Consider the following 22,319-nt stretch of genomic DNA (forward strand, 5'->3'; position numbering starts at 1 on the left):
CAGTACTATTATAGCGCAAATAACCCCTTGTTTCTGGTGTGGACATTCTTCTGCTGTACATTCGATCTGCCATAATAGAAGCCTTTCTTCGTAGAGCCCTGTTGGAAATAGAAGATATAAGGTAATGCTTGTGAATCCTAATATAATGCCCAGGGTCTATTCTCGTATCTATAAGAAAGCCAAAGGATACTTACCTTCTGGGCACTATTCTCAAGAACAATTGCAGCCATACTGTGATCTTATCTGAAATGTATATGGAGGCTTAAATATATCTGGTATCAGTAGCGGAGCATGACCTATGGATCATATTGGACAAGGCGCGAATATTTCGGATGAGGCTACATCTTTCAGCATAATATACAACAAAACTTCTATATGAAGCATAACGGTGGAATCCGGCACCCTAAAAATACGTGGTTCAACGACCGCCAACGACTTAAGGCAAGTACCTGAGCTAGGGATTTATACCTTTAACTTATCTGTAAATATGTATGGCCGAACGAAGCGAGGCTTAAAATAATACACGTAAGAAAGAACTAAAAGACATACTAGCAGAGGGTACATTTAAGACGGGTATTAGGAAGGCCTATGGTCGAAATGACAATAGACTCTAAAAACGTGACTTAAGAGTAATACCCATCCGTGGAAAATATGTTTTTAAAGACTTAAAACATGGCACAATTATCAGGAAAGGACCCAAATTATCTAATTATGTATATCTTATCGAATGGAAACCGCTAACTGTTTTCTATTTAAGACAGAATGTATGCGTACATGTTCGGCATTTTTCTTTTTTAATGGCCTGTTAGCGGTGATGTTGTATTGAATTGTAATGGTTTATGATAGTGACTTTCCCAATGAATGAGTTGCTTTTCCATATTTTCAATTAAGTTCTCAGATATTAGAGACCCGACCCACTGATTTTGACGGTATTTATCATAGGCTATCCCGAATAAGACTGCTATCGTAATTATTGTGCAGAGTTATTTTTTTTATTTTTTCTTAGAAAACAGGGCACATAAGCCCTCTTTAGCATAAATGATTACTTGCGGAATTCATTCTATATTTCTACACATTTGTGTCTAGTTAAACTTACCAAAGAAAAGTGGATTGTAGCTTTTTAAATAAGTTAAAGGAAGATAAGCTATAAACGATAATATAAACAAGGAAACTGCAACAATAAACTCATCCTTCGGCCTTTCCAAAAACGGAGTTATCAGTAATATGGTGATACCCAGTACAACTATCACAGGCATAAACAGATAAACCTGAAATACGACAAGATCATCTAACGTATTAATTGGGTTAGTGATGGGACGCATCTATACAATTAAAGCACCAACATACACGGAAAAAGGCTCGATATAGAGTTTAAGATTATACACGATCAGAACGTTTTGGCCCCAAAAAATCATTAAAATTGATCAATTCTAACGGAAGTTCTGGACATTTTAAGTATACATTAATTTCACTAAGCTATCATTATGTCTCTTAGACAAATATAGTGATAATAATTGTGCTATCCTTTTCGTACACGCCAGTTTATTTATTTGCTCTGACTGCAGACATACGATCCCAAAAAACAGATATCTACAGAACAAGGCAAATTAACACAAATCATTGAAAGCACGAATTATTCTTCAATTTAAATCAACATTGATGTTGCGATCTTGCCGGGAAAAGATGGGCTTCTGATATCGGATATTTAAAACAAAATAAACATTTTTCCATTGTTACACTGGTACACGAATCGTGTACCATAATGCGTTTCGGCGCCATTTGTAAGAAGGGACTCGAAGAACGAAGTTAGACATACGGTGACCCATATCCTTATCTGGGGAGCATGTGTCCATATATACTGCTGGAATAGACTGGCATTCGATTGAATATAACCGATTTGAAATTAGAGTTTATATACATTTATATTACATTATTATATGCGTTGCGACCCATTTGTGTTGATTTCCAGGTCCCAAAGTGTTTTGTTTAAAACGCGGGGCTATGATACCTTACTTACCTTATATGGTCTTTTCTTTTTCTTGTTTTTAAATCTGAGAACTATCAATGCCAGAACAGATAATCCATGAAACGCCCAAACAATGAAGATAAAGAAATTTAAAAGTGACGATAGGGTCCCCAAAATAATCATAATTATAGCAATTATGGCCTGAAACGGAACAGAGAAAATAACTGAACGAATTAAAAATGACTAGAGAAAATAACAGAACAATTTTTTACCAACTTATTATAAAACAAAACATGTTTATTAATAATTAAATGTTATTTATTTGTTATATCTACCCTTGTTATAACAGTCAAAATCGGGGTTTTACTTCTAACGTGAACAAAAGCTGCTACTTCTGGCATTTTATTGTCTTTAACGGCGACTCCTGATAATCTGCAAATAAAGGTGACACAAAATACTAATTAAGAGTAGCAAAATAACACAATAAAAACTTCGATTTTACAAGTAATGCTCTATCAAATTTGTTTAGAAAAACCTAGTAGAAACGTCGCTCGGTAATTGTTCCATAGACCATGTGTACTGTCTCTATCGGGTATGTGACGATGCTAGGTTTCAAATAATCATTTCAGTATAAATATGAACAGTATCCCAAAACCATGAGGAGTGGATTCTTTGTATGTATTGAGAACTCTTTCCTGATAAAAATAAATGTTTAAAGATTTGTAGGGCATATGATATAGCAAAACATTGGTAAGAATTTCCAGACAATAACGTCAAAAATTACCACAGCAAATGCATGCGCATATATAACTACCAGATACTGGAGACCCAAAATTCGCACTGTGCACTTAAATCCCATGAAATTTTTATTAAGTTCGAACTAAATAAACTCAGAAAACAGGTTTTGTGCAGATTCACAATTAGTTTTCTCCGAGCAAACCGTTTACATACACAAGTAATGAAAGCAAAGTTTGTTAAAACAGTCATGTGTTTTAGAACAAATATTTATCACGCACGGTGATATAAATAAAATAAAACCAAGTACGAACAAACCAAACCATTAGACAAAATTCGAAGTCCTAAAAAAACGGTATCGGCAAAATAGTGTAATCAGCAAATGGACTGTTCACCGTGTACAAAATACACGACAAAGAGTGGTAACAGGTGTCCGGAAGAGTAAGCTTACCCTGCCTGTCGCCACACCCGCCATAGCTGCATCCAAACCATAAGATGAAATCTCGGTAAAATAGCGTGATTGGCCAATGGGGGGAGAGAGAGAAAGAAATGGGGTTAAACGCCCACTCGACACAAACTAGGTCATTTCGGGACTAACACATGGTTCAATTTTATTTCAATAATTCGCTTGCGCGTAGGGGTCTTTAGCAGTGAGAGGAAACCGGAAGACCCGGAGAAAACCCACGAGGTCGGACAGGCGACCCTACTCCTTGTCACGTACAACCGGGAATCGAAACCCCGCCAGTTAACAGACCTTATGATACAGCGCGCACTGCTAAAGACTAATACGCGCACGCCAATTATTGAAATAAAGTTGAAGCATATGTTGGTCCCGAAATGACCTGTTTGCGCTGAGAGGACGTTAAACCCGATCTCTCTCTCTCTCTCTCTCTCTCAGTCTCTCTCTCTCTCTCTTGAGATTTCTCGTAGACACCTTGCTGATCAGGACTTGCACTAGATTCCATGTTTTACTGCAGGCCGGGGGCCATACAGCATAATGAAAGCTGTCGATTCCCGGATACATTCACACTATTATTTCTTGCTTACGTTTTACAACTGTAATTCTAACTCTTAGAAGACTATCGAAGAATGCGCCCTAAGTGTATAATCCCCCCACCCCCAACACCATATAGTGAATGACCAGGTGTTCTAGAGATAACACTAATAGATATGGATATTGGAAAAAGACGACATACGTTGGAATAGCCTTGCAAAGTTTTCAAATTAAAAGGGTAACGAAAAGCGTTAGCCTTGTAAATTACCTATATAAATGGAAATGGGACCTGGTGCTCTAAAATACTTACTTTCCAGCATCCAAAAAAGTTGCATTTGCACTCCTTAACGCTAGAAAACCAACACCAATAGGTATGACTGGAAAATATGCACCAAGAACCCGATCAGCCCAGGTCTAGAAAACAAAAAATACATACAATATCAACCAACCCTCGTCGTCTAGTGAAAACCCGCATATTTATTGTGTTAAGATTTAATGAAAACCAATACTTGACGATATACATACATGAATACTCTTCAAAAAATGAAACGCACTGTGACATTTCGTCGTCGGATTACCCTCGGTCTACCATCGCCTTGTTGCAACAAGAACCACGACTCGTCGCTGTGACCATACCATGTTTGTCTGAGCCCATTAAAGTCGGATTTGATGGTGCGTCGTATTTCAAAACAGCAGTTCTAACTCGACATCTGGCTCGTAATCCGGTTGGCGCTTACGGACTGTCTGGTCTGAGATCCTACGCCATCCGGGAATTGCTGCTGCAATAGAGGTCGCTGTTGTGAACCGTTTCCGCAAATGACGTAACCGGATGTGACGATCCAGGGCAGGTGATATCACTCTTGTTTAGCCTGAGGTTGCGCGGCCACGTGTTGAACTTCTCTGTCGGTATCTATCACAAAGGCGAGAGATAGTACTGTAGGAAACATTCAGCAGTCTGGCTACATCTGTCTGGGATTTACCTGCTTGTAACCGACTGATAGCGTTGTTGCGTCGACCTTCCATAGGATGTGGCATGACTTGTAGCTCGTTCAATGTTTACAAATTGCGTAATATGCTAAATGAATGTAGTGTGTTTTTCAGTCATAGCCGAGGCGTCTAATTTGCATATTCTATATTATGCAATATAACTGTGGTGTTCTCCTGGTGTTTTTCGGTACCCTTGACCCTGAAATTATTGGTGTAGGTACTGGTTTCATGGAGCTAAGTCAAAGAGTTTCGGATTTAGAGGGGGAAAATAAGGTTTTCACTGATGGCGGCTGTTAATTTGCATATTGCGCATTATGTAATAAAGTGAGTATATTCTAAAGGTGTTTATTTGCTTCCCTGGTCACGAAAACATGGGTTTAGAATATGAACATTCGATAGCCAAGTTATAGCATTAAGTCAATTTTTGAAACATGACATTATGCTAATTAGCATATTACGCAATTTGACCCATTTAAACCAAAAGTATTTGTAGGAATATGATATGTAGGAAGGGATCTTACAGAAATACATCCCAGGATTTTAAAGGCCTCAGATTTGGGTTTCATGCGAAAAGCTTTCGAAATTGTTAAACTCATGTGTCTTGGTGCAATCAAGCGAAAACAAATTTCGCCAAAAAGTATGACCAGTCACAATTAGTGACCCTGTATACATTTAAAACCAATAATGAATTTCCTTTATCCTTACATGATGACATTAAAAACAAGTAAGATTTATGGAAACAACGATCTCGTTCAAATAAAAAAATGATGAAAAATAGGCTATGCATTTCTTTTTTTGAAGAGTATAAAATTCATTACTTCAGACCTATAAGGGAATGTTAAGACTCTCTATTATTATCTATTAATTATAAAAAGTAGGGGATATTCAGAAACAATACAACACTGCGGAAATGCACTGCTGTTTTTGTTAGAGGTAACCAGTGTATGTTAATAACAGGCCAATTACATGCACATGAACATAAACAGTTCATCTGGGCGACTTATCTGACGGCCCCATTTCACTCGCAAAAAGAGATGGACGTTTTTGAGTTTTGTCTTAATAATGAGTAATTGATCCACCAATCCTCAGACAATCTAGCCCACTCCTCTTGCAGTGCCACGGCAAATTCCTGACGTCGACAGACATGCTCTATAGGGGAAAGGTCGGGATTCATGGCTGGCCAAGGCATATGGACAATATGGTGACGCTGAGGTTGTCATTCACGACGCGAGCGCGGTGGGCACGAGCATTATTATCTTGAAAGATGAAACGTCGACCTGCACGTTGAGCAAAGGGCAGAACTATCGGTGCCTAGATGTGGTCACGGTAGTACACACTGGTGACCCTTCCTAGAACAGTCATGGTGATTCCTCCCACACCATAACAGACCCACGCCCGAATCTGTCATGCTGTCTGACGTTAACGTTAGCATGCCGCTTATTTACACGCCTCCAAACGCGAGCACGCCTATCGGTGAAATCCAGAGTAAATCTGGACTCATCTGAGAACACTACACGTGCCCATCGACGAGTACCCCAATTTCTACGCTGCCTACACCATTGACGCCTGTTTGCCATGTGCTGGCGAGTTAATGGAGGCACAGCACGCGGTCGTCGCGCATGCAAATGGGCTGCATGTAGCCGATTTCTAATCGTTTGGGGTGTAACTCGAATTCCTGTATCGTTTGTCCTCGATTTCGCAGGACCTGTGTACGAATGCATCACAGGCTGTGACACATTAAGCATGTTGGCTACTGCTCGCTGTGCAGAACTTATTTGAAACATGCCAATAGCACATAGACGTTCATCATGTTGAAGGCGTCTCATTGCAAATTAAACATAACACATTAAAGCAAAGATACGCTAAGCAGTAAATCTTATGCAAGAACCGATAGGAAAGCAAACATGGCACGCGGCAGTTTCCATCAACCCTTCCTTGAAGTGTCAAATTTAACAATGACCCCCCCCCCCCACGTGTATGGCGCTATTGCGTGTCGCACATGCAGTTCAGTGGTTCTGTTGGGGCGATAAGTTCTTCATCTGTGAACATACTCTAAAAGCCTGTCAAGTGTCCATGACTATTTATCATATCACAACCTGCATAGGTATTTGCATTTCAATATCCCCTACTTTTTTAACGACAATAATACCATTTTCTATGTATCGTTATGTTTATAGCGAAACTGGACAGCTGCCCTATTTATGTCTTTACGTCTATAAATTAGTATTATATATTTGTTCAATTAGCTTATGATTTGATTTATGAAGAAGTTATATTTTTTACCCTTTGATTTTTGTTGTATATATTTACATAGATTAAAACAGAGACAGTACAAGTGTTTCTATGTTTACGGTACAAATATTATTTATATTACTACAAGAAGCCTGATTATCATTTAAATAATAATTCTTACCACACCAATAGCTTCTGACCCAACAAGTTCATCTTTCGTCATCGCAGTAAAATATGACGTCACTACAGCCATAAATATCACACCTACTGTTGGGATCGCGACTTTAATTAATCGAGGTAGATTTCTGTCAATATGGAAAAGATATGATAAACACAGTATGTAGTACAAATTTAATGGGTGGCACTGATACACAATTGGATATATTTTACATGATGCTCATTACACATTCACTGAAAATTCGCCTAATGGCTAATAATCATTTTCCATATTTACATTTACCAAAAATGAGGACTTTAGACAATAGTTTCAAGACGATTAAAAACTATTATTGGTTACATGCCATATTGGCCTCAATATTTTTGGATAGACATGACCTAGTGTTCATAAGTTGAGTAGCTATCTAAGAGAAAAACAAGATGGCGAAACGAAATCAATAAGGCAATGGGGACTCCAGATGGCCTCTACTCCCATTAATCCATTTATAAGTAAGGCTGCTATTTATTGTGTTTGGTTTGAAAGCCAATATTTTCCGTCCGTTTAGTATGGAATATTATGCCTGTTAGTATTATTATTTAGAGGCAATAATATTCTGATTAAAATGTAAAAATAATAATCACCTTGGAGGTTTTCTTACGCCTTTGGTTACATTATTTACACTTGCCCTAAAAAAATATCACATCGAAAACCCTTTTACACAAAAGACATTTATAAGCGAACAAGTATAGCCCGTCACATCCTCGGTATCCCCAGTGGTTTCATTAGAGGGGGGGGGGCACGTTTGCAAGTTATCCACCCTTGATGATTGTGCTATTTTTATCGACCAATCCCATAAATCGTTAATTGCAAAGGAATTAGTCAAAGGGAAGTAACTCTCATCGGATAGGGCCAGGAATAGCCCTATTGAGCGGAGTTCAAATTATTCTTAATGCGTATTTGTTAACAACAAATTATATAATATTATATTAATGCAGACCGGACGTTTATGTACGAGGAAGATTCAAGTGTTTAATTGAGAATCGTTCTTTCTTTCGTTCGCGGAGTTTTACGTCCACGTGATATCGTAGACAAGTCATTGTGACTTACTTAGTTAGTTGTATTTTACGTCCGCTTCCACCGAGGTGATATCGCAGACAAAAGTCATTGTGAATCAAATCAAAGTATAAGTTCAATAATTAAAAATATAACAGAATGAAACATTTCAGACAAAGAACGAATAGTAAAAATAATAACAAAAGTCAAACACATAGATGTTATTCATATTTGAAATCAGCGAAACATACTGCAGATTTTGATAATTACATAAATATATATACATAGAAATATATATACATTATTTACATAAATCATTCAGTAAATTGACATGAATATGGTTATCTACCCTTACAAAAATGCAGGCGAAACGACATTTTGGTAAACTGTTTTTGATTGGTTCGTAGACTATAGCTACAATCAAGTCCAGGGCAGATAATCTGAAATCGTGGAAACTCTATGGATTAACCCAGCATATAGTGGAGTAGAACGGAATGAGTACACTGCGGATACCGAGGATGAGCCCGTCAATGATATTTCAAGGGATATTTTGTTAAGGATACAACTATCTTTTTCCTTTTCTTAATAAGATTACACTGTTTATCCAGATATTTTATTTTAAACAAGATGTTTAAACTTACCATCCACCGTATGCCCACAAACAGTTATAGATTGCTGAAGTTATAGCTGTTGGGTTTGTTTCTGTGTTATCAAAACCAGTTTTCAGCTCAGTTACATGACCTTTAATAAAACGAATTAATCCTTTACATGGGTACTTTTTATATACGAAATTATATAGGCTACAGTGGTTATACGTTTTACATCATGATAACACACTAACAATATGCATATCTCATACTTCGTAAATTTAAATTCAAAATATTAATAATCACTAAAGTTAAAGACAAAATAATTCTACCAGTTTCCGATTAAAATCAAGTATTGCCTGGATATTTATAGCCATATTTGATCGCGTTACATAGAATAAACTTATTCATCAAAAAAAAAGATTTCATAAACTTACTCCGAGCATCGTATTGGAATATACGCCCATCGCAAGTTGAAAAGCATATAAATATCATGTTTCATGGTGGGCATTCGTTCTCCAACACAAAAAATTACATTGTGACACGCACAAAATTTGACTTCACTCAAAGTGTCTTTTATTGGTCGATTAAAGTCTTACCATTTGCTAACCTGATTATTCCGCAGATGATGATGACCGCTAAAGCTACTGTTTTACCAACAGTTCCCAATACCTGCACCTTTTCAGAGAGTTTGGCACTAAATACATTCAGGTACGCTAATGTCACTATAAAGTTTGAAAAAAGAAGAGTTATATTTTTTTTTGTATTCGGTATTGAGGCTAGTCATTATTTATTTTCTCTAGTTTGACAAAATAAATTTCCATGATTAGTATTGTTACTAATTAACAAAACATATGGTTTTAACATAATTCTTAACATATTGTACTTGTAAATATTAAATCTGCAGACACCATAATTAATATTAGTATTATTTTTAAATTCTTAACTTCAATTTACTAAGAAAGGCTTAATATTTTAAAGCAGGTTAACTTTGAACATGGACTTTATAATATCATAAGGTCCATGTTTTGACTAAAATGTATTTTAAACTCCGCTAAGGTCATTGTGTGTTTGAGAGATCTCCTTTCTTTACACGATTAGTATATCAGCTTTCTCCCCCTTTTGATAATAAATTATCTACCTTGAATTGTATGGGGAGTATACATATCTAGTGACCTACTTAAAGGTCAAATCTAAATATTAAGGCTACCTACAGATCTCTTCAAGATCGCGAGATGAAAACAGGGTAAGGGCACCTGATTGTTGCCGGGGATTGCGGTTTAGGGTCAGCGCTAGCCCTGTTTACATCTAGTGACCTTAATGGCCTTAATATTTAGATCTAACCCCCTACTTAAGGCTCCGAGCTGCAATCTAGATTTAGGTAAAAAGGGGAATAAAATAACTCTTTTGTATGAGACCGACAAACCATGTATGTTTTAAAAAAATACATGAATTTATGTAGGGTGGGGTCTCAAATTAAGCCTAGGCCACCTCCTGATTTCGTCATGGTCACGAAATGTAAACAGGGCTAGCGCTAACCCTAACCCGGCAACAATCACGTGCCCTGACCCTGTTTATATCTCGTGACCTTATCCTATAGCCTCCTTGCAAGAAAAGTGGACGACAGACTGCCGACTGAACAGCTATAAAAAAATCATTTAAAATGAATAAGATTATTCATAAACAATGCATTCAAATTTAAGAAAATTCGAATCATAATTTCGAAACAAATGGGAATAACCCTGGCAACGTAACATAAGCTATGTCGTTCGTGATGTTATGGGCTTAATAACCAATACGATTTCCAAAAGACCGGACCATATTTGAAGCCTCTGAGGTACCACAACTTTTCCTTAGTTATTAACGAAAATCGATGACAATGAATAGGATTTTTCCCTTCAAGAGAACCGACAACAAATATAAATTTCATAACAAGTGATAATAGAAAAATGTTGAAAATCAATAGGATTCTGAATTTAAAAGTGGTCGACAACCTATTTCAATTAGTCAGAGCTGGCGGCAATATACGACCACATAAAAACTGCGGGGTGTAAAAATTGTATATTTTCACTTATAATTTGTTTAGTTTTAATACACGTGTCTCTCGTTCAAACAAATATCTGAATTTACTTTTGAGTTCGGTGCGTTTGAATTTTGGTCGAACATTTCTAACAATATTGTCTGTTATTTTACAATGCCACCAGTGACACACATAATAAATAGCCTATAATAGAGTTGAAATTGTACCGGACTCTCATGAAAAAGTTCGTAGATTTCCAAACCCCACCCTGCTCAGCTACATATTTTTTTTGTTTTTGTAAAACAACACTTTATGAGAAAAGTGTAACGGTCGTGTGCTTTATCCTTTATCATCAGATGGTGGGATGGGTTTGGCATTCAAAGCACAAATAATGATATAAACATGTGTGATGTCACAATTAATGCTTTGCATCAATGAAATCGAATCACAGCGCGATCCTATTAATTCATTAAAAAAATATAAAAACAGGATGTTGGATTTCTCTCTTTAAAAAGCCAAGTGTGTATATATGCCTACGTAATTTAGAGACATCATGCATTGTCAGCTGCTAGATTTTCTTAACAGGGGCCTAGCAAACCCCCTCCTACAAAAATTTCTGGATCCGCCCACTGGACATATTACCGTTTTTAATTTTTCAATTACAGTCTTAATCCGGTTATATAGTGACCACTGACTATACGTACAGTAAATTAACCTATGATCCTATGTCTGTGCAACTTTTGGTCGGTATTGATTAATCAATGATTACCGACACGTGTACACTTACACAGACACTTGCACTAATAACAAATATAGTGTGTTGTTTAATTTAGTTGGTTGCCAATAAAAATAATTAGCCCAAATTTAGTTGTAGGCCTACTGTTAAGTGTTAATTCTGACGTAGTCAAATATTTTTCTTATTTCATTATTGTTAGAATAATGAAGTCAAATCCAGCATCCACGCCGTACGATGACTCCAGGAATATGATATACAGCTGGCTGCTTAAATCGGAAAATGGATCCGAGAAAACCTGGTGAATATAAAGTCTTTCTATCATGTCTGGCACGAAACTAAAGGTAAACTTGTTTTATTTGTAGCTTGATAGAGCTCGGATCATCATAAAACCTACCATTGACATTATTAAAGTTGACTTTTATGTCATACTATATCTTAGAAGGACTTAGGAATGAAGAAGTTTATAAAAGAAATGTTAATTATAACATTAGAATTATAACCTTTTCGTCCAGGTTTGAAAACAAAACTGATGACACTCAGAAAAGAAAAAAAACACTATGGCAGCATCAATAACTGGATTCCAAGTATAACGAAGCATCTCTATTGGTGTGCTGCGACCAGAGACGAAGTCGATTCGACGCTTTTACTTTGTCAATCACACCGACAATTAATTATCTCTTAACTCTATAGATGTTCGTAGCGCCGTCGATAACAATTTTACACCCATATTGTTTCCTTCACAGAAAGCGCATTATTGTACAGGTTTTCTGTTGGCTTACTCTAATTAAAATTTATTCTGATCAAAAGGACGCGGGGAATACGACTACAGCGACTGTCCTTTTAATGGTATTATAAAACAAATTCTAAATTGGATCTTAAACTTATTCGGCAGTTAATTGTTTTATTTAATTAGGGGATTAAGGATTCAGTCAGGCGTTAATGAATACACAGCCTGACTGTAATTAAGAAATAAACCTTGCGAATATGCTTTCGGTCACTGTGACGTCACTGGCATATGAGGGGATTAAGAGTGTTTTCTATAATGGGCAAAGTCGTTTTTACGAGTGAAGATGCCTGATTTATTTTTAATCAGATTAGTGTGAACCTGCCGTAAAGTGCATATAGTAACCACTCGCTACAAGTACAGAAATTTTCGTCTGGTGACCTTATGTGCATTTTAAATAAATTAGTTGAAAGAAACATGGGGTTAAATCATGAATAAATTACTACTGACAGATTGATTCTTATCTGGTGTGATTCATACGTGGGTTACCAAGCAGAGTAAAGTAGATCTGTTCATTGTTGAGTATGTGTTGAAAAAAAAATACAAAGTATATTTCATATTTTATGTTTCAAATACAAAGGTACAGGGTAGTTTTCAACCACTTGACATTGATGTTTACTTACATCTTGACTAAGTGGAATTATTCTGACAATTTAGCGATTTATTGCTATGTTGAAAAATTGTAACTGTTGGTGTTTCTTTTCGGAAAATTTACAACTAAATATTTATCCAGCGTCATATATCACACGTAGATCTAATATATCATCATTTTTTTAACAGTTGAGTTACAATAATGAACTGTATATTCATAAAAAAAATATATAATGTTTTTTTAGAACTAATCAGCATAGGATACGATGAACCAGGGTTGTAGTCCAGGCATTAACTCATTTCGCATCATTCCGAGCAGTTGCCGCAATAGGAATGCTGACCACGGTTTACGATCGGTCTAGACGTATATTATCAACAACAAAAAGTCCCAGTCCGAAATCAGTGTTCAAATTGGCCAAATTCCAAAATGGCCTTTAGTTTTGGCCGGAAAATGCGAATTTTTATCCAATTATCATAATATGATCGAGTTTGGTATCAAAATATATCCTTTCGGGATAGCTGAATCCATTTCCATACACACTTTGGTGATTAGAAATACCGCGTTATGGTCAATATTGGGAAATATTCCAGATGGCGGTCAGCTTAGACGTGAAAATTTGAATTTTACAAAATGACCACATTTTGTGTCAAAATATATGTTTTGGGGGTATCCGATTCCATTTTCGACACATTTTCTTATCTTGGTTATTAATTGTTTCCCCTGGGACAAATTAGGAGAAAATCCCATTAGAGACAGGGGGATAAGGATACTGGAGTCTGCCTCAGATCTAAGAGAGAGAGAGAGAGAGACAAATGGGGTGTAACGTAAACTCGACACAAACTAGGTCATTTCGGACTAACAAATGGTTCAATTTTATTTCAATAATTCACTTGCGCGCAGGGGTCTTCAGCAGTGGGAGGAAACCGGTGGACCCGGAAAAAACCTACGAAGTTGGACAGGTGACCCTACTCCTTGCCACGTACCAACCAGAGAATCGCGGAAGCAGCGTAACAGGCATGACGAAAGGGGCCACTCTCAGCACACCGTGGGTGCAGCATCATGGGCGTGTCTGATTTCGATCACCAACCTCGAAAATTGAGCCAAAATGGCCAAACTTTTTGAAGCACACAGCGAATGTATTTCACAAAATGATTCAAATAATGAGGCAGGGAATGATTTGATAATGAACTGTTCACCGTCATTCCGAAAAGTACGGGAAGATAACGGGTACTGGAGTCCGACAATAATAAGATCCTGGCCTTGACTAAGTTCATTAATGAGCGGAGATAACAATTTCAGTGACAGAGAATAAAACTTGGTGTATAGTTTCATTACATCAATATCTTGACTAAGTTTGACAATGAGCATTTTTTGCTTAGGGTACACAGAGTATTTAGCGATTTATAGCTAGATGCTTTATAAAAATGTTAGATGTGCAAGTAATTAATGAGTGTTATCTATTTAGGGACATCAGCCTTACTGTTGATTTGTTAAATACAACCAAATTATTGTCCAGCCGTAATTTGTCCTGTCTTGGTATGCCCATAAAATAGCTGTTGCAGTTTCTACTCTTTACTGTTTTAACAGCGGTCACCAATTGCATATGCTGTAATGGACCGTGTCTACCAATCTTTCCTACAGTTTATATAAAAGACAACAGTTTGTAAAAATGAATTGTGACACTACGGACCGCTTATACCTCGGTACAGGCTCCTCCACTTCAATGGCTTTACAACATTGCGCAATATTTGTTGAATGATAGTGAAATTTGCGACATTCCACATGACATTTTTCACGAAGATCGAAATCACGACCATAATTTCTCAGCTTAGCCACCGTATTGGAGCCTCCAATTCCCGTTATTTTCGGAATGACACTACGGACCGTCTATACCTCGGTACAGGTTCCTCCACTTCAATAAATTTACAACACTGCGCAATATTTGTTGAATGATAGTCAAATTTACGACATTCCACATGGCATTTTTCACGAAGATCGAAATCACGACCATAATTTCTCACCTTAGCCGCCGTATTGAAGCCTCCAATTCCCGTTATTTTCGGGTGGACTGTTCATTATCAAATGGTTCACTGCATATAAGACAAACAGGTGACACTGTATCCATTTGTGTCTCAACATTTAAATCATTTCGTGAAATAAATTCACCACGTGCTTCAATTGGCATGGCTAGCTGCAATATTTCTAGCCGTGATAATTTTTATTCACGGCTACAATTGATACACTATTCGAGGCTTTGGGCAAGTAAAATTAGGTTGAATTGCAAAATTTTTAACACATACCATTACAGTTTGCATGGAAATAGTAATTATGTACAAATAGTGACGTGTGGAACACTGAAATCTTATTCTTATCTTACCGAACAGTTTTTCTGTATTTTCGAGTGACATAAAATCACGCGATTCTAGTTCGGCGGCCATTTTAAAATGAACAGAAATTTCGTATAGCAGTTGGGTTTAATCAAATGGTATAATATTGCGGTAAGGTTTCAATTTTATTTCGGAATTGGTTTATGATATGTTAAGCTATGTACAGTACAGTTTGGGGTGAGTGCAATTGGAAAAGAGGGGGTTATATGCCAGTAACCTTTTTTGCTATAAAACTTGCTCAAATGAAGGCCTTGGGACGGTCCACTACTGGAGCAAGACGGAAGACATCAGTAGTGGAATCATTTCTAAGGCACGACCAGCTTCCGCAGTGACATGGGAGTGACCCCAGTCGACATACCCGCTACGCTGCTACCGTAGTGAGCTGGGAAACATTCCAAATGAAATTTAGTTGATACTGGATGGATGCCATTGTATTAGGTCTCAGGTTTGAGTATCATTAATCTCCGATCCCTATCGGAAATCTAAATTTCTAATTGGAGTTCCTCCTATATTGACACAGGGGAATCACTAAAATATTACGAAAATGGATTCAGCTACCTCGAAAACATATATTTTGACATCAAACTTGGTCCTTTTATAAATTCGAGTTTTCCCGCCAAAACCGACCGTCATCTTGACTGACCCCAATATTGACTCAGCGGTATCTCTAATCACAAAATGTATATGGAACATTTTGATACCATACTCAATCACATTGTGGCAATCGGGTGGAAATTGGCATTTCTATTGAAGCAATCTTGCCTGGACTATAGGTATCAAAATGCCTCCCCACCCGCCCCTGCTCGCCTGTCTCGGGACCAATGAAATAACAGCGTTAGGTGCAAGGATTCGATCATCTTGGTCAGTGTAGTACACGAGCCAATTTTTACACGAACCATGTGAAACTGATATTGGAGAATTTGGTATTTTGTTAGCAAAATCTAAGGGAAATAAATCCTAAAACATATATTCAAAGTCCACACAGTGACAAATTATTTGGATTAAAGATACTGTAGGATTTTCAACAGAAGTAGCCAAACATTCTGCATACCAAATAATTCTTAGGGAAATTATGGCATACAAATTTAATTTAACTCTAAAGTAGATGTGTGACAAATAGCAAACAATACAATATTTTCACTAACATGTTTCCCTCTATAAGATAAAATTATGCCGAATCAGTTTATACACTTTATCCACGAGTAGTGGAGTTTTGAAAACTTCTCTTTGATAGGATTTAAGAAAAGGAAAAGCATAAATTTTCTGTTTATTGATTTAATCAGATATTGGTTTTACACATGTGATAGCTATTTCTATTTTTTTTTGAAAACTACATCAAAGAGACCCAAAAAGATCATATTTCTATATATAAAATTTAAATTTATATCATTGTTGAGCAAACACGATTTATACAATTGCCTTTTACACTAGTCCTAGGAGTCAATACAATGATAACAATTATCTTCAGTAATATAATTTACTAGAAATATAACTATGGATTTGTTAAATATACTTACGTCTATTTCTCGGTTTGACTTTATGTCATTGGATATAATATATTATCAATGAATAATATATCGAAACAATTATCTATAAATGATCAATGGAATTCGCCGAAATATTTTCTCGTAAGAAATAATTTGATATCAGTTCAGTGCTGATGACGTATAATTTTAATAGGTAAACGAAAGCTAAAGTACGTATATTTTTCAAAAAATTTTAAAAGCAAGCAACAAAACGGTCTTCATTAAATTGCTTTGCTAACAAATTCACATATGAACTTGACTAATTAAAAAATGACTGGCAAAGAAAACGAACATATTTTAGATATACATGTAACAGTTTTTATCCGAGGAATTCAAACATCCAACAAATTCGTGTTTTCCTGTTCTATGTATACCGATATCTAATCTTCATGGTAAAAACAATACTTTACTAAGTATAGAATGTATCCCCATATGGCAAAAGATTTTTGGTATACCACTTTTTATTTGAGGAGTTCGCATATCCAACTAATTTGGGTTTTCGTTTTCTACAATTATAATACCAATATGTAATACATTTCCAAATTTCGCAAAATTAAAAGTTTACACCATGTTTCTCTTATAAGTTGACATCCGGTTCTAATGCATATCCTTAAAACAAACACGTCTTTTTATAGTGTAAATGGCCCTACCTGTTATAAGCAGATCATTTACACTAGAAATTATATTGTCACTAGTTTTCTCACTATATGATTGGTAATACAATGTATCACGGAACAATCTGTCGTAACTTTGTTACCAACGTAAAATGATTTTACATGTTTTGGTTACTAACAACGAAGTGTATGTTTAGATAAGAAATGAAAAGCGGGGTTTAATGTCCTTTCTTTCTGCACCTGACATGGGCTGAGAAAGAAGGGCTTACGCCAGATTGTGCTACGAGAGAAATTTTGCCTGGACAGCCGGGCTAAGGCCTACTCTTATTTCGAATTCCAACTGTCAAGGGTTATTTTTCATGAACGCCAATGTGTACACGGGGCCTCGGTTTTTCGTCAATTCGAAGGACTAGCCCCGCCCTGCACCACTAGCAAGGAGACATCGCGCTGAAAAATCCCGACTCTTACTCACTGTTAAGACAAGACGTCACTGGTGTACGTTTCTAAACACCATAGTTGTGGTCGTTAGTTTCGCCACCCCGTCAATATTCACTTGATTGTGAACACCTTAGAGTCTACATCAGATAAAACTTGGTATATGCCTTTGAATCCATGAGATCTCATCCTCGGTATCCCCAGTGGTATCGTCCCGTTTTACCCCACTAAACCCCGGTTCCATTCACGGGGTTTTCACCAATTCAAATTATCTGCCCTTGACGATTTTGTTGGTCACGTAAGTTGATTCTACGAACCAATCAAAAGACAGTTTATATACCAGACTTAGCGTCACTGTTTACGTTCACCACAATTAAGCAGCTTGTACGCACCATTATGAGAAGGGTTGCAAAAATTGACACAAAACGATGTCCTAAAATATTTTGACAAAGTTTGCAACAACGATTTTAATTGCAATAAAATACGATTTACCTTCCTTGTCGATAAAAATAGCACAATTATCAAGGGCGGATAATTTGACCATGTGTCTCCCCGTGAATGGACCCAGCGATTAGTGGTGTATAACGAAAGGATACCACTGAGTTTACCGAGGATGATAAGATCTCAGATAAGTTCGAATATGAAGGCGGCTTGCCTTCGGCTTGACAAAAATAGGTCTTATTAGACGCTCATTCATAATTTTATAGAGCGATATTTACGGATTGATTTAGCAAATATAGATTCCTACATAAGATGATCTTTTGTTACAGAGTAAGTTTCATATTTACTGTAATATACAGTGCAAAAATTGTTTTCAATAAAACATAGACATAATAATCATTACAGGAGTCTCATTCAGGAAAACTTAAAATATAAAATATTTTAGGGTGTGGCCTTTTCCATGGAGTCCTCGTACCGATTTAATGGCCTGGCCAATTAAAAGATTGTTTCTTTAAAATACTTTACTTTAGTTGTCAATAAAGCTCAAGGAAAACACCACATACACATTAAAAAGACAAAAGAGAAATGGCACTGATATTGTATAATAATATCTAACGAAAGTGCAACAGCTAAGCAAAGCACTACATTGGTATAAGTATATAACCTACCCACTGCCAATATACCAAGCATTTTACGATGCAGCTGTGACGGACCACAATCATCATAGTAGGCATCCATGGTGTAATCGGCAAACCCCATACAAAATATAGCCGTAGCTACGGGTTCTGCTGCAGCTATTCTCATCCAACAGTAAACAAATGATGCCAAAGGACCAAAGGCTTCAGTAATATAGGCATATTCCACGCCTTCTCTTGAAACAGATTCACGAAGTTCCGTAAAACAAAGAGCGGCTGAAATTGAAAACGTATCTCTTTTCAATGTGGTTCCTGAGAATTTCAACCACCTATACGATGCAATAAATCCAGAGAATGCTCTCATTATGGCAACAGAACATTGCTGAACAATCAGATGGCAGAAAACAGTTATACACAAATAAAGTAATTTATTTTTTTTCTAAAATTTTCCAATCACTTTACAAATAGTCGATGGTCTTTAGCGACTATCAATTGTTAGTATTTTTGAATAAGACTGATTAAAAAGATTCTTCTTTATGCCTTAGAATGAACAATTTGCAGTTGTATTTATCTATAAACCTGACTTACCAAACGCACTGAAGACACCAAAACTTCCCCAGATGATAAGAGTCAACCCAACTGATCCGGCACCTTTCACAACGCCCTTTGGAGATGTAAATATGCCTGGGCCTATTGGGTAATGAATAAAAAACACGGATAGCTTTTAAAGAAACTACCCCGTTTTGGAAAATCATAATAATTATTAATACAGCAATATAAATTAAATATCTTTAATTAATTGCATACCGAATTTTTATTTTCATAATTTTAAAAGATTGTTGAATAAAGTAAAATCCCGTTTTGATATTGAACTTGTTCAGCGGATAAAGCCTAAATGATTAAAATAATCTACCAATAATTGCGTTGATAATTAATGCTCCCCCATACAAAGTGTTGATTTGTTGTGATTTGTCTTCTTGCTTGACACTGTTTCTTCTGAATTTCTGGTTAAAGGCATCTGCCCGCTTGGAAAGGTTGTCTTTATCAAATCCAGGATTGTCATGACCATTGTTCAAATCCTTCCCGAGATCATTGGCTGAGAGAACATTAATATGACCCCCTGTAGTCTCTGAAGAAATCAAATTAAAATTTTGGAATGCATTTGCGTAAATTTCTCCGATCAACCCCCCACCCCCACCCAAAACAAGGAGAAAAGTAGAGATTGAAAACAAACGTATGATTTACCAATGATAAGAATACAATCTATAATTTCATTGTTCTTTTGGGAGAGAGAGAGAAAAATGGGGTTTAACGTCCACTCGACACAAACTAGGTCATTTCCGGACTAACATATGGTTTAATTTTATTTCAAGAATTCGCTTGCGCGTAGGGGTCTTTAGCAGTGGGAGGAAACCGGAGGACCCGGAGAAAACCCCACGAGGTTGGACAGGCGACCCTACTCCTTGCCACGTACAACCGGGGATTCGAAACCACGCCAGTTGACTCAATGACAGGCTTTATGATACAGCGCGCGCACGCTAACCATTCAGCCACCCAACCCCCCGTTCTTTTGGGAGTATTTGGTGTTCTAGAAAGAATACGCATACTCTGCGGCAGTTGTTGAGTATTAAAAAAATAAATATCAATGACAAACATCTGTAATGATAGTAGTTATAGATTTTGTATGACTCGGTATTACCTTTATGACGACTATACAATATACTTAAGCATCGGTGGTAAATGTGTCAGTAGTTTCGATTTCAAGAATAAGCCTCTAGCAAGCATAAAGTGTATACGTTCTGCCATACCGGTTCAACGTTGAAATGCGCGGGAGACTGACCTATATTCCTCTGTGTGAAGGTAAATGTAACGATCGGAAAGTTAAAATCGTTCCTTTTAAAAAAATGAGTAAGGAGTACATAGTTTTAAATTCGAGTTTTTGTAATGTTATACGATCGGAAAGTTAAAATCGTTCCTTTTAAAAAAATGAGCAAGGAGTACATAGTTTTAAATTCGAGTTTTAGTAATGTTATACCGCTTCACGTCACTAGCAAAGAAAGTCATTAACTAACCAAATTTCATATCTCCATGAAATACAAATTGGACGCCATGTTTATACTCACATAGCATTTAAATATCAATAGACAATGTTTCCTAAGTTTTGGACTCTTTCAGTCCAACGTTTGTCCCCTACTTATAATAATTAAAATTTAAACTCTTTATCACAAATTTAAATGACCTTGCAATTTATGTCGCAAACAACATCAAAATAAATATTGCAAACCAATAGAACTGATAACGAAAAGCAAAAAAAAAAAACAACAAAAAACAAAAAAACCAAAACACCCCCCCCCCCAAACAAATATCAGAATAAATTATTTCTACCCACCTGTGGTCGTCATGTTAAAGAGTTGTGGTCTTCCCCTTAAGCGGTCTTTGAGTTTTGAATATTGAATACATTCATTCTCTTATCGTATATTAATATGTGTCACATGTCCATCCTTTAGGTAATGTTGACACAAGTGAAACATATTTACAATTCTGATCAAATCCTTTTGGTTGACAGATTCTGGCAAATCACATTGACTTTAAAATGTACCTTAGATATATAGCGGTGTCTAGAACTTTTTTCCTTAATAAAATAGCTTTGTTGATAGGATTCTTATCCTTATCAGCATGGGGTTTATTTATTGAATAGGTGCAGATAAACCTAACCGAACACCTCAAAATAGCATTAACGAAAATATTGTCAATGACTTTCACTTTTCTCCCCCATCCTAACCATGTTGTCAACTCCATTTTAAGATATCATGAAAGTTGACAATAATATTAGTCATTTGCAAAACAATCTTTCCAAAATGTTCGTGGCACAAAATCTTTATACAGATTTATTTTCCAAATAAAAGTTAAGCATGCGACACGAATAGCCCTTATCGGGGTTCATGAGTGCATAATAACCCCACACAATTACATATAATGTCGCCCTACAGCCTGGTTTATTGTATATGTTGGTAGAAGATAGATGGAATTATGGCCGTGAATATGTCGTGGTCACCTCTGTCCGGGAGATTTTGCAAGGGTTACTCAGCTACCCAATGACAGGAACCTTATTAAAATTCGAAGTCGTGCATCGATTATCACAGTTATTGTTCATAACATCGAAATCCGTAATCCTTTTGGATCAATTAATTATTTCATTTGGCATCAATCCCTGTAGACCTTGCGCGAATTATTCATCAGACCTTCAGGGATTCTGCAGAAATACCTTTTAAAATACCAATTTGAAACATATCTTGAGAAAAACTTTTATAAATACATGTAGTCGGACATGTTTGGTTTCCTGACATTTTTAAAATTCTGTAGATTCAAATTCTGATTGCCGCAGCGGAAGATATAAGGTAGGGAATCACACTTACCTACGTAATATCCTAAATAGAC

General features: G+C 36.5%; 1 protein-coding gene across 1 annotated transcript; it reads right to left on the reverse strand.

Annotated features, from left to right (window-relative positions):
- Positions 1 to 1,082: 1,082 nt before the first annotated feature.
- LOC126815171 (b(0,+)-type amino acid transporter 1-like) lies at positions 1,083 to 21,283 on the reverse strand. Its single transcript, XM_050540728.1, has 10 exons — positions 21,271 to 21,283; positions 19,470 to 19,571; positions 18,915 to 19,157; positions 8,766 to 8,865; positions 7,713 to 7,757; positions 7,096 to 7,219; positions 4,006 to 4,109; positions 2,302 to 2,398; positions 2,018 to 2,167; positions 1,083 to 1,268 (listed from the first exon to the last, which is right to left on the reverse strand). The coding sequence occupies exons 1-10, from the start codon at positions 21,281 to 21,283 to the stop codon at positions 1,083 to 1,085; spliced, it is 1,164 nt and encodes a 387-aa protein (XP_050396685.1).
- Between the last annotated feature and the right edge of the window lie 1,036 nt (positions 21,284 to 22,319).

The sequence above is a fragment of the Patella vulgata genome, chromosome 3, assembly GCF_932274485.2.
Source record: "Patella vulgata chromosome 3, xgPatVulg1.2, whole genome shotgun sequence".
In the NCBI taxonomy this organism is placed as follows: Eukaryota; Metazoa; Mollusca; class Gastropoda; family Patellidae; genus Patella; species Patella vulgata.